The 16,251-nt window shown below is 45.1% G+C and overlaps 1 protein-coding gene across 1 annotated transcript in view; it reads left to right on the top strand.

Annotated features, from left to right (window-relative positions):
- The window catches only part of BEND4 (BEN domain containing 4), an 87,667-nt gene that overhangs the window by 11,915 nt on the left and 59,501 nt on the right, over nucleotides 1–16,251 (top strand). The window contains exon 2 of the mRNA XM_063457913.1: nucleotides 8,722–9,273. Within this exon, the coding sequence (XP_063313983.1) occupies nucleotides 8,722–9,273 (552 nt within the window). The remainder of the gene's footprint in view (nucleotides 1–8,721; nucleotides 9,274–16,251) is intronic.

Here is a 16,251-nt window from a genome sequence, read left to right as displayed (position 1 = left end):
CACAAAAAAAAGGGGAGTGTCCATTTTAATTAGCAAACAAACTACTTTTGAACTGATCCGAAAAATCACTGATAAAAAAGGTAGATACCTGATAATTCAATGCCATCTCAACAATAACCCCTTCACCTTAATGAACATATATGGGCCTAACGATAACCAAGAGGAGTTTATGTCTAGAATGTTTGCATTATTGAACCTGTATAAATTTGGGGAGGTAATACTTGGAGGCGACACCAATTTTCTTCTAGATAGCTTTAGAGACTCATCAGCCTCGAAAACAGTGGCAACGACCACCTCCAAGAGGAGGCTCACACAATCACGCAACATTCAAGAAGTCTTAGCAACACATGACTTTGTAGACCCTTGGCGAATCACACACCCCTCTGAAACAGATTACACCTGCTACACTGCGGTGCATAACAGCTACTCCAGGATAGACAGGTTCTTAATAAAGACCACATCCCTCACAAAATTACTGGACACAGAAATTGGAGACATCACGTGGTCAGACCACGCTCCTATCACATTAACACTCAAAGAGAGATTCCCTAATACAGGCCAAACATCTTGGAGGCTAGACAACCAATTGCTAACACAACCACACATAGTCAAACAAATAACAACAGACCTCAAGAACTATTTTACAGACAACGATCAACAGGACATTAACTCAGACTACGTCTGGTTAGCTCACAAAGCGGTCATTAGAGGAAGCTTTATCAAGCACGCTAGCCACACCAAAAAAGTACGCCAAGCGCAATACTTGACTATAGTCAATGAGATTAAAACTCTCACACACGAGAACAAACAATCACCCAATAACACTCTACAGAGAAAACTATTGGTACTCCAATCCCAGTTGAGGGATATTGAACTGGCTAAAACTACCTACCTTTTACAAAAATCAAAACACAAATTCTTCGCAGCAGGGAACAGGGCGGGAGCCAAATTAGCAGCACAAATAAAACAAAAAACTGTCGCCTCCAGAATTGCCTACCTACAAGATAGCAATAACCACAAAATTATTGACCCTCAGGGGATAGTAAATGCCTTTGCAAAGTACTATGGTCAACTATATAACCTTCAACACGAAGGAACAACTATAGTCCCGACAAAAACAGACATAGACAGCTTCCTATCGGACCTACATCTACCCTCACTGAACCCAACCGCAATAGAGGCCTTGCAGAAGCCTATATCACTGGACGAAATCTCGGCAGTGATCAAGGCGTTGCCCACAGGCAAGTCACCAGGACCTGACGGACTCACAAATACATACTACAAGCAGTTTGCAGCTGTCCTCTCACCTCACCTGCTAAAATTATATAGGCAGAGTAGCAACAAAGGTGCCTTACCAGAAGAAACTCTCCTGGCCCACATCTCCACACTCCCTAAACCCGGGAAGCCACCTACACAGTGCAAAAATTTCAGACCCATATCATTGCTGAATGGAGATGCCAAAATATACGCCAAAATACTTAGCAATAGAATAGCCCCCTTCCTCACGCAACTAGTGCATAACGACCAATCAGGGTTTGTCCGCGGCCGACAAGGCTCGGATAACACCCGACGCATTCTAAACACGTTGGCATGTATGGATAAGAGCAACACAGAGGGCCTTCTCCTTGCGCTGGACGCGGAGAAGGCCTTCGATCGCCTCAATTGGACATACATGTCTAGGGTCTTAGAAGAATATGGGTTCCCACCAGAAATGATCACAAGTATCAATGCACTGTATAGCACGCCAGCTGCCAAGGTTTCTAGTGGAGGCTTCATCTCGGACAAATTCCATATCACCAATGGGACACGCCAAGGCTGCCCTCTATCCCCCCTCCTATATATTCTGTCACTAGAACCTTTGGCCCAAAAGATCCGCAGTCATCAAAACATCAAAGGAATACGAGTACTAGGCCAAGAACACAAATTGGCTCTATTCGCCGATGATGTCCTAGTGACGTTAACAGACCCGGAACATTCACTGCCCCACCTGGTACATACCCTTAAAGACTTTGGCCTGGTTTCCCACTATAAATTAAATCAGGACAAGACCCAGGCATTACCAGTTAACCTGCCTTCAGGCCGCATAACAGCTCTAAAAGACAAACACCAATTCGATTGGAGGTCATCCTCCCTTACATATCTGGGGGTTAAAATTGCGCCTTCAGTTGACAAAACTGCCCGCTTAAATCTTTCAACTCTCCCCAACATGTGCAAAACGGAGACACTGAAATGGAAACATACACATATCTCTTGGTTGGGAAGGATTAACGCCTTCAAAATGACCATATTGCCCAAGGTCCTATACATCTTTCGCATGCTTCCCCTAAAGATGGCACAACCCATACTCAAAACCCTACAAAAAATATGTAATACCTTTATATGGGACAATAAAAGACCTAGGATCCCTGCCAAACTCCTGTACACACAAGTTAAACAAGGGGGGGTGGGGTTACCGAATATAGCCCAATACTACAAAGCGTCGGCGCTAACAGCCGGGATCCTTCTACACTCCCCTAAAGGAGAATTAAGCTGGGTAGATATGGAGAACAAACAGGTTCAGGGAGGGAACATGGTTGACACCCTGTGGACACCCAAACACCTAAGACCCCCCGGACTAGCCCTGTACCCAACCACCACTCTCACACTCAGCATCTGGGACACGTTCATGTCCTCACTAGGATGTGAAACCTTGTATCACGTCAGGGCACCACTATCGGCTTTAAAAGCCACTTCACCGCACCTACCTCTAAACAGGTGGATTAAAGCTGGTATCACCAACATACAACACCTGCTGGAGGACAGGGAGGTTCTACAGTTCGCTGACATACAAGCGAAATGGCACCTACCACCGGTGGAACTATTCACATACCTCAGACTTAAAGGTACCATACTGACTCACGTACAAAAACAAGACGATACCCGTGAGAAAAACCCTTCAACAGAGGGAATTATAGAAAGATGTTGGGCCGTACCAAGCAAACCCAAGTCTATTTCCCTCTGCTATAAAATGTGGGAAGAAGTAGTCCCCCGTCAAACTCCCCAGTGTAAAAAGCAATGGGAGGAAGACTGCTCCCTCAATTTATCCACTGAAGATTGGGTTCAGGCCCTCAATGGTCTCTCTAAACTCACTAAATGCTACACACACATTGAAGCACATAGAAAACTGCTCTACAGATGGTACCTGACACCACTGAGACTACACAAAATTTACCCTACTGTGCTGCCAACGTGTTGGAGGTGCTCCAAGGAGATGGGAACTTTTTTCCACATATGGTGGTCGTGCCCAGTGATTCAGCCCCTCTGGACAGAAGTCCGGAGTTTGCTGGAGGCGCTGGGCGTGGGGAGCCTCACCCCGAATCCCCAAATGTACCTCCTGCTTATATTCCCGACCAGGATTCCTAGGGAACACAAGCAAATTAGTGCTCTCATACTATTGGCTGCTAGGAACCTTATAGCAACTAACTGGAAGTCACAAGCCTGCCCATCCAAGTCTCAGTTATGGGACAAAATCCAACAATATCAGATTTATGAGAGCATATCAGCGCACCAAAGTGCAGACACACAACGGTTCGAAACCGCATGGCAACCATGGCGGACTATATATGCTAGAGTATTGAACAAACAAAACCCGTAACGAATGCTCAAAGGTACGATTGATAACAATACCGACGGACCCCAACGGCCGTCTGGGATGTCCCCGACGCACGTTTGAACCGAGGGCTACCCAGGTGGTTGGTGGTGACAAAGCCGACAGATAACTTATCAGGTTATTACCAATGTGCATGGCCATACCATGAGATGCAAGGACACTGACCCACCACTGCTCAACCCTACCTATCCCTCTACCCCTCTTTGCCCTGCAGGCCTTCTCTTCCCTACTACCACCCCACTGTGTCATCCCAATTTGTATAGTAATGTAGAATTTGTATCTTATTTCTGTATAACACGTTCGCATATTGTATAACTTGCTGAAATATGTAACCTCGTACCCCCCCCCCCTCTCTCTTCTGTACCCCGTAACTTGCAAAACAATAAAAAGTTATATGAAAAAAAGTGATGAAAGCTTCCAAAATGCATATATTCGTGCTTTCTTAATAAATGGCCAAATTACATTTTGGGCAGATTCCAAGAATCTCAAATTCACCAGTTGAAATCTTTGTATTCTGTGATTTTTGTGTGATACCCATACTATATACAAATATTTTTTTTTTTTTTTATTTTTTATATTTAATATTTTTTATTTGTGCATAGCGGTTTTAACATACATGCTTGGGGTGCCCAAATAGCAATCCTTGAGTTTCTATTCATGGTTAGCAATAGGAGCATTATGAAAATCAGCACAATTTTTGTGTAATAGCAATTAACAGGTAACTAACATCTTAATAGCAGGGTAATTGTCTCAGACAAGTGAGTGGAATATATAGCTTGTCACCATTGCCCTGAGCAGTGGGTTGGTGTCAGTTTATAGAGAAAAGAAGTAGCTAGTGAGAAGCCATAGACAGAGAAAAGCAAATTGGAGACATGGAAAGTATAGTTAAACATTTCCCTTGCGAATGACTGATGCAGAGTGTTTGTTTAACTTAGCTGCTTCGCTCTTGTGGCAGCAGGCTTATGTGACAGTCCCCCCCCTCTGGGTCAACCAACTCCCATCCTTATTAGAGTGGCTGTATCATCCATCGGGCGTTCTTCGCCTGCTCGGGGACCTCTCCAGCCCCAGGCTTGTTCGAGGGCCGGCATCTGTGTACCACAGACCTGGTTCCTGTAACAGTCCAAGTCTATTCCCTGCAGGGAGTGATCGGAGGGTCGAGGTGGTATTCGCCGCGTGACGCGGATGATCTTCCGAACTTGTGGGTGATGCGGGGTGTGTATGCCCCTTGTGGCTCTCAGCCTGGCAAGGCAAGCTGTAGGTCTCGTGGATTTCCTCACCGGAGTGCCGCCTTGAGTAGGTCCCCTCCTAGGCAGTCGCACGGGACTCCTGGCTCCTTTGCGTTTGCTTGCCTCAGTAGCTTGGGCACGGTGCTTTAATCGGAGCCAGAAACGATGGAAGATGGCATCCAGCCTCCTCAGGCAGTCTGCCATGTGGTCGTTGGTGGTCGCCTGCTTTGGACTCACCGCGTGTGATTGCAAGGGAGCGGCGTTCGCCATTTTGCAGCGGCTGTGTTTGTGCTCATCGATCTTGTCTGAGTGGTAAGTGTTAGTTTAGTCAGTCTGGTAGGTTTTAAGTGGACTGGGGTGATCCCACCAGTCCGGGGGATGGGTAGGGGGTAGGAGTGCTGCGGTACCAGGCCCTGGGTCGAAGCGCAGGTGGATTGTCCGCTTCCCCCACATCCTCATCCCAGGTAGGCCACAACAGAGCTTCCGGGCTCTCTGGGTGAGTGAGTGCTGGCTTGTGTTAGATTTTTGCAAGCCCGGGTCCCATGACCTTCGGTATGTGGGTTACTGTTCGTGGAAGCCCCAAATTCAGGTAAAATACCCCAAAATCAAGTTTTGTTTCAGGAGCTCTGGCTTTCCACGTCTTGTTGGCTCAGAGGTCAGGCTCCACCCGCCATATACAAATATTTGTATCCTGTTAAGTTATGGATCCACTTAGGTTATTGGAGTTAGGAAACATTTTGCACAACCAAGTTAATGGATAAAATGCATGTGATCAGTGGAACATAATGGCCTGCTAGGGTATCAGGTTTGAGATACCCAAGACCGATTGTTCCTCCAAAAATTGAGATATTTAGTATAGCAATCTACATTCATTAAGCATGATAACTTTATTTAGTACTTCTGTGTCATAACAGGAAAAAAACTCCCTTTTCTTATCTGCTCTATATCCAATAAATAATATTATTAAAGTGACATTGCTATCTATGCTACCTCTTCTAATTTATACTTTCCTGTGGTCACCTCTAAAGGGGTATCTAGAATCCAAACATACAAAGGGGCATCAGATGTCCCTTTGGAGGTGACCACAGGAAAGTACAAATTAGAAGAGGTTTTGGATAACAATGTCACTTTAATAATATTTATTTGATATAGAGCAGATATGATATTCATTGTGAGTGTATATACATGAAAGCACTATCACATTAATTGTTTAGTTCTGACACTGTATTTTTATTATATATATTGCTCTTACAACAGATTAATTAAATACGCGTTGGTTCATTTAGCATTAGCATGATTTAATTTGTTTCCCATGTTAAAAAGGGCCCCAATATGGCATCCCTACATGGCGGCTGCTCCGACTTTGAGGATGGAACATCGGACGAAGCAGAGGAGGAGTACTTAGCAGAGCCGCAGGGGCCCTCGACGGCACCACAGATACCTTCACCGCCCATGGCGACCTCCACGCCGGTAACAATGGAAGCGATCGGCAGGCTAATGGAGGACCACCATCGGAAAATTTTGGCAGAAGTGGCCGCAATCCGAGACGACCTGCGCGGTCTGTCTAGCAGATTGGGAGTGGTAGAAAAACACTCTAACACCCAGGCCACCCATATCAAGGAGCTGCAACGGGCGGTTTCAGAGCTCCAACAACAAAACCTCCTCACGGAACGCAAGCTCGACGCCCAGGAAGATAGACGGCGCCAAAATAATCTGAAAGTGCGGGGAGTAGCAGAAAATATCTCAGAAGCCGAACTACTGCACTTCACTAGGCGGCTACTATTTGCACTTCTGAACTCCAAAACGGCTAAAGCAACCCAAATAACCGGTATATTCCGTATACCAAAATCAATTAAGGCACCAACTTCAGCTCCTGGAGACCTGATTATTCAATTCCTCAGCCGCACGGACAAAGCAGCAGTACAAGCAGCCATCAGAGGCCAACCAACCTACCTCTTTGAGGAGATAGAGCTCTCCTTCTATACTGATCTCTCGGGAGGAACGTTGGCGTGGAGGAGAGCCCTGAGACCATTCACCTCCCTACTACACACACACCAGCTCCGGTACTGTTAGGGCCCAGCCTACACACTGCACGTCACCAAAGGAGAAACAACGCATATAATACACGACATGCAAGAAGCCGCAGCAGCACTGAGAGACTTAGATCTCCCTTTGGACTCCCTCGGAAGGGCGATACCTGCAACCTCTCGAGGCCTTGACCCGGTACACGCTGCTGAATTCAAGCCTAGACAGAGAGCCACGGAGACCTACGCGGCAGCCACGACTTGAGCCTGACAGGCCCCTCACCGGGACACTATTTTCTATTGCATAGTCGAATTACAACCTTATTGTTATTATTTTATTACAACTTTAATTTTATTTTTTATTTTACCTTACTTTACTTTATTATATACAAAAATGAAACCAAGTGGGGACCAATAGGACGACGGAGGGCTCACACGCAGACTACACTACCGCCATCACGACCCCGCACCACAATAAACGGGACCGGAACCAGACCCGGACCACACAGACAGTCCCCTGGCAACATCGCTCACCCCTCATACCGTACCTAAAGGTACCCCAGATGCAGCATACAACAAGAAGGGGCCCTAAACCCGTTTGGCCAGCACTAGACGGACAGACACTCACTACTGACCCATATAGCCCAGCCCCAGACTGGCTGACATGAGCCCTACAGCCCCTATAGGTACAGCATAACATACTTATCTCTAGCCCAACAGGTCCTATGCAAGAGACACTCACGATCTCTAGTCACAGAAAACCAGACAGGCAAGAGTCTCACACAATGCCTTGCACATATTATAAGCACGAGAAATTACTCCAGTTTACTCCTATAGTACTCAACACCAGACCAGGTGCGATTTTGTACAAGTTTCAGGGCACTGCTGTTTGATCAACCTCTATGCATAACTTTATTTTAATTTTCGTTTGTTTCACGTAGTCGAACTACACACTAGCTACTCGCACTAGAACCGACCTCACTTATTATTATAAATTGTGCAACAGTTTCCATGTACCCCATTGTAATAATTGTCGTTGAAGCGTACTTGGATTGCCGTTGGGGCACCACATACGCGTTGTTATATCAATATGCACTACAAAAAAAAAAATTACTGTAGGACTCACCAATATTGGTGTACTGTGGTGAAGTGGTGGGCTTAGCAAGAAATGGAACTGAATCCACGTTTATTTGCGGAGATAAGTGATTTTAAGTAGCCTTGTAAAAAATTTAAAAATGTATTTTTATGTGCGCACTGTTTCTTATTCTATATTTTGTAGAAAGATTTTGCTGGGGAAAAGGGGGAGGACTGACAAGCCCTGCTGACAGCAGATCTGCAGGATTTGCTAGCCGTTTTAGATATACCCCAATGGGAAAAAAGGCAATAATTGCATGTATGTTTTCATGGGGGGTATATCTACTACATTGTTAACAAATTAAAACATTTTCCATTGGAGTGTTCCTTTAAATGGTTGATTCTGCAAATTTACTAGCAATTGAAAATAGTGTTGTGTCAGAATAATTTTATAGTTTGCTTTTTTTGTAAACGGTAATGGTTAGCTTGGCATCTTTGTTTGTCATCACTACATGTGAAATAAGGGAAACAAATCTGTAGAGATCTCTTTTTGTAACCTCCTGTTAATGTTAATTCAAATCAGTGAATGTAACCAATTATCTTTACTTTGGAATGAAAGCATGTATTTCTGATCAAACTGAATAATTGTTAATTCTGGCATTTAATGAACAAATGAAAGAACCACCATTTTCTTCTTGCAATGTTCCTAATTAATATTTCTTTTTTTTTTCCTTTTTTTTTTTTGTAGAGAGTCGAATGATCCTGGATGCCTTTGCCCAGCAGTGCAGTAGAGTCCTCAGCCTTTTAAACTGCGGAGGAAAACTTTTGGACTCAAAACAATCTTTAGTCTCATGTGTAAAACAGGAAAATAACACTTATGAGAGACCAGATCAGTGCCAGCTCAGTAAAGCATTTTATAACCAACCTTCGGAGAAACCGGACATTGAAATGCAGTATGTGCAGAAAAAGCAGCAAACCTCAGCTTTTTTGAGAGTCTTCACTGATTCACTTCAAAACTACTTGTTGGCTGGCAACTTCCCGACTCGGAATACCTCATCCAACAATGATTATGGACACATGTCTGATATGGACGTTCTATCTTCTTCTCCAGTGCATACATTGGGTGGCTGGACATCTCCAGCGACCTCTGAATCTCATGGTCATCCATCCTCTTCCACACTCCCTGAAGAGGAAGATGATGAAGAAGGTTACTGCCCTAGGTGTCAAGAACTGGAGCAGGAGGTGATTTCTCTGCAACAGGAGAACGAAGAATTACGACAGAAGCTAGAAAGTATTCCAGGTAATGAAATCTTGCAAGGACTCCCAGGTTGTAGATTTGCTAGCCCAGCACTTGACTTAGGAACCCTATAAAAATAATCTTTACTAGAGGATTGCATTTCTAATTGCGTTACCCATGTAATATGCACATTTTCATTGACATGCCAAAACGAAAACAAAATCTGTCAACCTTACACATTTCTCTCTTAAGCCTATACAGTGTGCCCAGGGAACATTCTAGAATTAGGAATACAAATATATATTCCTAACTCTATTGAGTCTTAGTCCTTCTTGAAATTCATCACCCTCCTGTGCCCCCCACCCCCATTAACCTGTAAAAAAATAGACAAAAAATATTTCACTTGCCTTTTTTCCAGCGCAGAGATTCACTTGCCATCCACAGGGCCGGATTAACATAGGGGCTGATGGAGCTGCAGCTCCAGGCCCAGGCCCATGGAATAGGCCCATTTAAAAAATAAATAAATAAATAAATAAAAAATTAACTTTTTTTTTTTTTACACACTACTCTTAGGTTTGCCACCTGACTGGTATTTTAAGGCACAGCCTGTATTTGAGGCTGCCTGGCCGTGATGGTATTGCAGTAATACCGGCAATACAAATGCAAATATTTTTCTCAGTATAAAGGGAGATTACTCTGCAATACCAACACCGGCCAGTAGGGATCACTGTGTATGGAGAGAGGCAGGGATAGGAAGTTACAGCATATCCCTCCCTGCCTCTCTCTACTCACTGATACGCAGGGGAGCAGCTACACAGCACAGAGAGTTCAGACAGCAGCGCCCAGCCTGCAGAGAAAGACTACAGCTCAGGGAAGTGAGGGATGAGGGGAAAGGCATCAGGGAGACACGGGGACACTGAGACACTAGGGGACACATGGTGACACTGAGACACTAGGGGACACTGGGAGACGTGGGGACACTGGGAGACGTGGGGACACTGAGACACATGGGACACTGTGAGACATGGGGACACTGTGAGACACATGGGGACGCTGTGAGACATAGGTAGACACATTGGGACATGGAGACACTAGGGACACAGTGTTTCCATGTCTCCCAGTGTCCCCATGCCTCCCAGCCCGTGTCCCAATGGCTCCCAGTGTCCCCAAATGTCTGTTTCCCCATGTTGCCCATTGTTCCCATATGTCTGTGTCCCCATGACTCCCAGTGTCCTCATGTCTCCCAGCCAGTGTCTGTGTCCCCATGTCTCCCAGCCAGTGTCCCTAGCGTCCCCATGTCTCTGTGTCCCTAGTGTCTGTGACCCAATTTCTCCCAGTGTCCCCAAATGTCTGTGTCCCCGTGTCTCCATGTCTCTCAGTGTCCCCATGTCTGTAACCACAAGTGCCCTCATGTCTCCCAGTCTCCCCAAGTGTCTCAGTGCCCCCATGTCTCTCAGTCCCATGTCTCTGTGTCCCCATGTCTCTGTGTCTCCTAGTGACACAGGACACACTGAGACATGGGGACACTGGGAGAAATGGGGACACAGACACTGGGAGAATAGGGGACTGGGCGACATGGGGACACTGACACTGTGATGCATAGGGACACTGATGCCAGGCTGGCCTTTCAATTCTTTGGACAGACATATACCCCCTTTTTGGGCATGTTCGCCCCTTTTGGCAGTTCTGGTCATGTGATTCACATCAGTGGCCTTCTCTTTTACCCCGCCCATTGGCTTCCTGCTTCACTGGACACTGCTGTTGGTATTGATTTATTGAAAGATGAAAGCATAAATTAGACGAAGAGATTAGCATAGAGTATGTGTTTTCTTATAGCTGAATCCTTTGAGTTTCCCTCCAACACCAACTCCACCAGATACATAACGCTTGAGAGGTATGACTGTTTTTGTGTTTTTGGTCGATAATATTTTGTAATTAGGCCCCATCATAATTGTCAGCACCAGGCCCACTGGGCTCTTAATCCGGCCCTGGCCATCCACTTCTATTATCCTAAAGATATCACTTTCCCGTTTCTTGTTCGTGTGCACAGCATGTTCCATGTGCATGTCCAATAAAATGCTTGTCATAGGAAAGTATTGGATCCAGTGCTTACCTATCAGTTGCATTAGAGGACGTCCACCATCCTCCTGGGTGTCAAAGGTCATTGTGCTGCCTGGGTCCAAGGATGAAAAGGTGCCCCCTCCCCCCCCATCCCAAAAACAAGCATATGTTTTTTCAATGTTAGTGTATCTATGTGTGTGTTTGCTTGGGATGATATGTGTCTGTGTATTTGCTTGGGATGATATGTGTCTGTGTGTTTGCTGGAGGTGAAGTGTGTGTCTTTGTGTTTACTGGGGGATGAAGTGTGTGTCTGTGTGTTTGCTGGAGGTGAAGTGTGTGTACTGGGGGATGAAATGCGTGTCTGTATGTGTGCTGGGGATGACGTGTGTGCTGGAGTGAAGTGTGTGTGTGTGTGTGTGTATGCTGAGTATGTAGTATATCTGTGTGTGTGCTGGGTATGTAGCGTATGTCTGTGTGTGTGCTGGGGATGTAACGTGTGTCTGTGTGTGCACTGCAGCCAATACACTTACCTATATTCTGTGTCTGTGTAAATGCACGTGTCAGTGTTTGTATCTGTGTGTCTGTATATTTGCATGTGTATCAGTGTGTCTGTGCAACTGTATGTGTGTCTGTGCATCTGCTTGTGTGTCAGTATATGTATCAAACACTGACACATATGCAGATATTGACATACATACAGATATACACACACTGATAAACCTGCAGATACACAGATGTACAAACATACACACACTGACACACATGCAGATATTGACATACATACAGATATACACAGACTGATAAACCTGCAGATACACAGATGTACAAACATACACACACTGACACACATGCAGATACACACACTACACACGGACAGATACACATACGCATACACACACAGATACACACTACACACAGCTACACACACTATGCCCACATTACACACATACAAGCACACAGATAAACACACTACACACATACACACATTTTAAAATTAAGCCACCCAGCAGTTTCTTACTTTCTGCTATCTGTGGCTGGTGGGAGTTGGGGACCTGCTCTCCTGGTTTGGCCCCATTCTCGCGGCTCCCTCCTCCTGCGTGGCTTGGTCTCGGGGAGTGTGAGCTTCCTTCCAGCACTCCATGCAGATAGAAGGGGCCCGGTCACGCTCTTAATCTTTACACAGATTCCCAACCCGTGCGATGCAGCTGCACTGCTGCCACGAGTTAGGAACTCCTGTTTTAGATGATGCTGTCCCTGTCAGTGTGCCTCCTGGACCCGTCGCCCCACCGGTATCTATGGTATCTACGGGCCGGCCCTGAGTTAGTGAGATAATTGGTCAATATTTCCTGTAAATTGCATTTTATTCTGAAATTTTAAGATATCATAAGATGACAAACATAAAATTTACCAATAATATTGCTAAATCAACTTGTTAAGAGCTAAAATCAGTAACTGATTCATACACTATGTGTTCATACACTATTGGTGTTCTGTTAACATGAAATTAATTTAGAAGTAAATGAGCTGTAAAGAACAAATCCTTTTTTTGGAAGGGGCAGTATATATGAGTATGAGAACCATCATTGGTATTTTTTTTTTTTTTTTAATTCTTTATTTTGTAATGGCAGAAAGCGTAAAGGTAAGTAAAAACATGGCTTGTGCAAAAGCCTTCATAAGGCTGCATAGTTGCAGCGTACAAATTCTTATAGTTTATATTCAGACTGAAGAGAAGTTAGTGAGTTTGTCGTACCCGTTCCCGTTATGGAGGGTACTTTCGTTCTGTTGCTTTCCGTCACGTGTTTCCATTGTCAGGGAAAGCGTGTGGGAGGAGGTCCGGGGTGGTTAGTTGGTTGGGGTGTGGATGTGGTGGGTTTGCGGAATGTGTCATGGTTGTGTTGGTGGGTTGGGATTGTTGGTGTGGTTTTGGTGGGTGGCGTGGTCGGTGTACAGGTCGTGGTGGTGTGGATCCTGTCTGGTGATTGGTGGTTGTCTCTGTGTGGGCCGTGAGGGGGAGGTCTGGGGGGTGGGGGGAAGGGGAGGGGAAGGTAGAATGGAGGGGAGGGAAGGAGAGGAAAAGAGAGAAAAGAAAGGAGAGAAGAAGAGAAAATAAAAAAGAGGGGGGAGTAGGGCGAAGTGGGAGGGTGTATGAGGTTAGGCATCATTGGTATTTTTAATAGAACATGAGAGATAAACTTTAGTCCTAAAATCCCAAAATAGTGTATTTTTTTGTCATATTTAGGCTAGCGTTATTTGTCATCAATGCAAAGTTGCTCATGTGTTGGCAAGTGACTGTAAAATACTGGAGGTTGAAACACAGAATTTAAGTGAAAATCTAACAGGTTTTTAGCCTTTTTTGTTTTATAGACTCTTATAAATTGTAGATGTATGCATAAATGCCACTGAGAGGGTAGAGTATAGAACATTGTAACAGTAAAAGTGGAGTTTCTTGTTAAATTTCTGCAGCTAGAATTAAATCCATATGTGGAGATCACGCTTTCAATCCAGTGAAACCCGCTAATGGATGTTAACTCAGGTTAAAGGTCACTGGCAGTAGTTAATTTTCTCTTCTATTGCCCCATTGGAGTGGGAAATTTATCATTTTTCTGCCCGCTGTGCTCCCATTACAGCGTAGTTCTAATGACACACACAACTTTGTTTTAAACTAAAATTATTATTTGCGCCAACATATTCTGCAGAGCTGAATAGGAAACAAGATGAACAATCAATTCTAAAAAAACATGTGTGACATACTGGAACAGTAGGTGATGAGGGCCTTGCCCAAACAGCTTACAATCTAAAGGGGTAAGAGGCAAATAATCAACTCCTTTGAATGTACCTGAGGATGGGAGTTTGGGAGGAGGGAGGACAGTAGGGGGGAGATGGCATAGGAAGGTTGTAGGAGCTGGGGAGTTAAGGGGAGAACTGATATTCTTCTCTAAAGAAGTGTGTTTTATGGATATTTCTGGAGGGCTGCAGAGATGGGGAGAGTAAAATGTCCCACAGGAGGGCATTACATAAAGAAGGGTACCCTGGAGAAGTCCTACAGTTGAGTAGCCGAGGTCAGTAACAAGTTGCCAGCTCAGTGAAGAGGCCGAGCTGCAGCATTTCCATTTGTGAGGGTGGAGATGTAAGAAGGTGCGTGGGTATAGAGAGCTTTGTAAGTAAGCACTGAAAGCACTTTGAACAGAATTCTAAAAGAAAGCGGAAGCCAGTGTCGAGTCAGAAGGGCGAGGTGGGAAAATTCCTAGACATAAAGTGGAGGCGTTTTATTATGGACTGTAGATTGCAACAAGCAAAGAGTTATAATAATCAAGGCGGGAAGCAAGAGCATGGACAAGCATGTCAGCTATATCTTGAATGAGAAAGGGGCAAATGCGATACATTTTTTTAAGGTGAAAGCAGGAATTAGTGATAGAGTTTATGTGAATGGTGAAGGTCTGAGTTTAAAAGCACACCAAGGTAATGTGCCCTGTGGTAGAGATTAGTATAACTCTGTTGACCTTAAGGGAAATGGGTAAAGATGTAGCTTTAGAGGGTGGAAAAACAAGGAGTTCAGTCTTTGACTTTTTCAGTTTTTGGAATTGTGAAGTCACTCAGTCAAAAACAAATGATAGGCATACAGTGACACTGTAACGGATAACCTGGCACCCCGACTGGGCACCTCCGTTGACGGACGCTTCCTAGCTGACGCCGAGGACCATAAGCACTGCACCAGACACCACAACCACCACAGACTCCACAACCGCCGTAGCTTTACTGGAGTCTCACTGTCTTCCTTCCACCCTGGATCAGCCTCTGTCCTCCAGGACCGTGTGGGAGAGACCTCTCCTCCAGGAGAGCGTATCAGGAACAGCTCTTAGACGTGCTAAGTGATTAGAGCTCAGGGGAGTATACAAAGTATAGCAATCCCCAGCATGAATATAGCTGTTCCCTACAGTAACGAGACGAGGCTACGTATTGAGGGTTAAGCAGGAACAGGTTTAATGAGCACACAGGACTTTCTTTTATACAGGTTTTCCCACAAGGTTACCACCCACGTGGACCTTGTGGTACACAGGGTTACAACAGCCAATCAACACAGTACAGTACATTCACTCCCAGTAAGGCACACAAGCCCTCCCCTCTGCCTGTGATATAATTACTTAACACAATGGACTAACTTAATTATCACAGAAAGAAAATATACAGTTTTACACAATATTCATAACTTCAAAACTATTCATGCAATTTCCATAGTTTCTGAACTAGCATAATCAGTGAACAAACATATTCAAAAATCATACGAAAATTGATCCAATGGTTCGGAAGATAGCTGGAAGTCATATTTGACCGACTGCAAGCATGGCTTTCATGCCCAAAACAGTTCCACAGATTTAGGCTGTGCAGCCGGTCTATCTTCTCCTCTATCCTGGAGATAATTGGCTTAAGTTGGTGTGGTAAGCCAATTATCTCCAGGTACAGGAAACATCTCTTAGTCCAAAAACTGTTACAAAAACTACATCAAAATACATAACTCGGGGGGCGGGGCCGGACCGCCAAGCGGAGCAGACGCATGACACTACAGCTCCTGCTATTTTCCTGCAATTTGGTTCAAAAATGCAATTTCTGGCGCTGACACACAGCAGACAACCGCACTGTGAGGTGCTAAATCTGGAGATCGGTCAGCAACCTGATTCCGGGCCACTTTTGGGGAGAAAATGGAGCTCTGTGACCGAGGCCTAGTCAAGCCTACCCGGGCGGTGAGTAGGGCGGACGGCCGCCGCCCTGCTATCCTGCCTGACCACAACATGGTGGTCCCCTAATGCTATGGGGTTATGGCCCCGCTTCAATCACATGGGACAGGGGTTTTTATTCACCTTTTTCTCCCACGCTGTACTGATCTCTCTGCAGCTGGCCCTGCCTCCATGACTGCTATCATCAATGTTGATGATCTCAGCCAATCCAATGCTTTCCCATAGGAAAGCATTGAGAGGCTATTGC

This window comes from Pelobates fuscus, chromosome 6 (assembly GCF_036172605.1).
Source record: "Pelobates fuscus isolate aPelFus1 chromosome 6, aPelFus1.pri, whole genome shotgun sequence".
Classification (NCBI taxonomy): Eukaryota; Metazoa; Chordata; class Amphibia; order Anura; family Pelobatidae; genus Pelobates; species Pelobates fuscus.
This window is presented reverse-complemented; position numbering and strand designations above follow the sequence as displayed.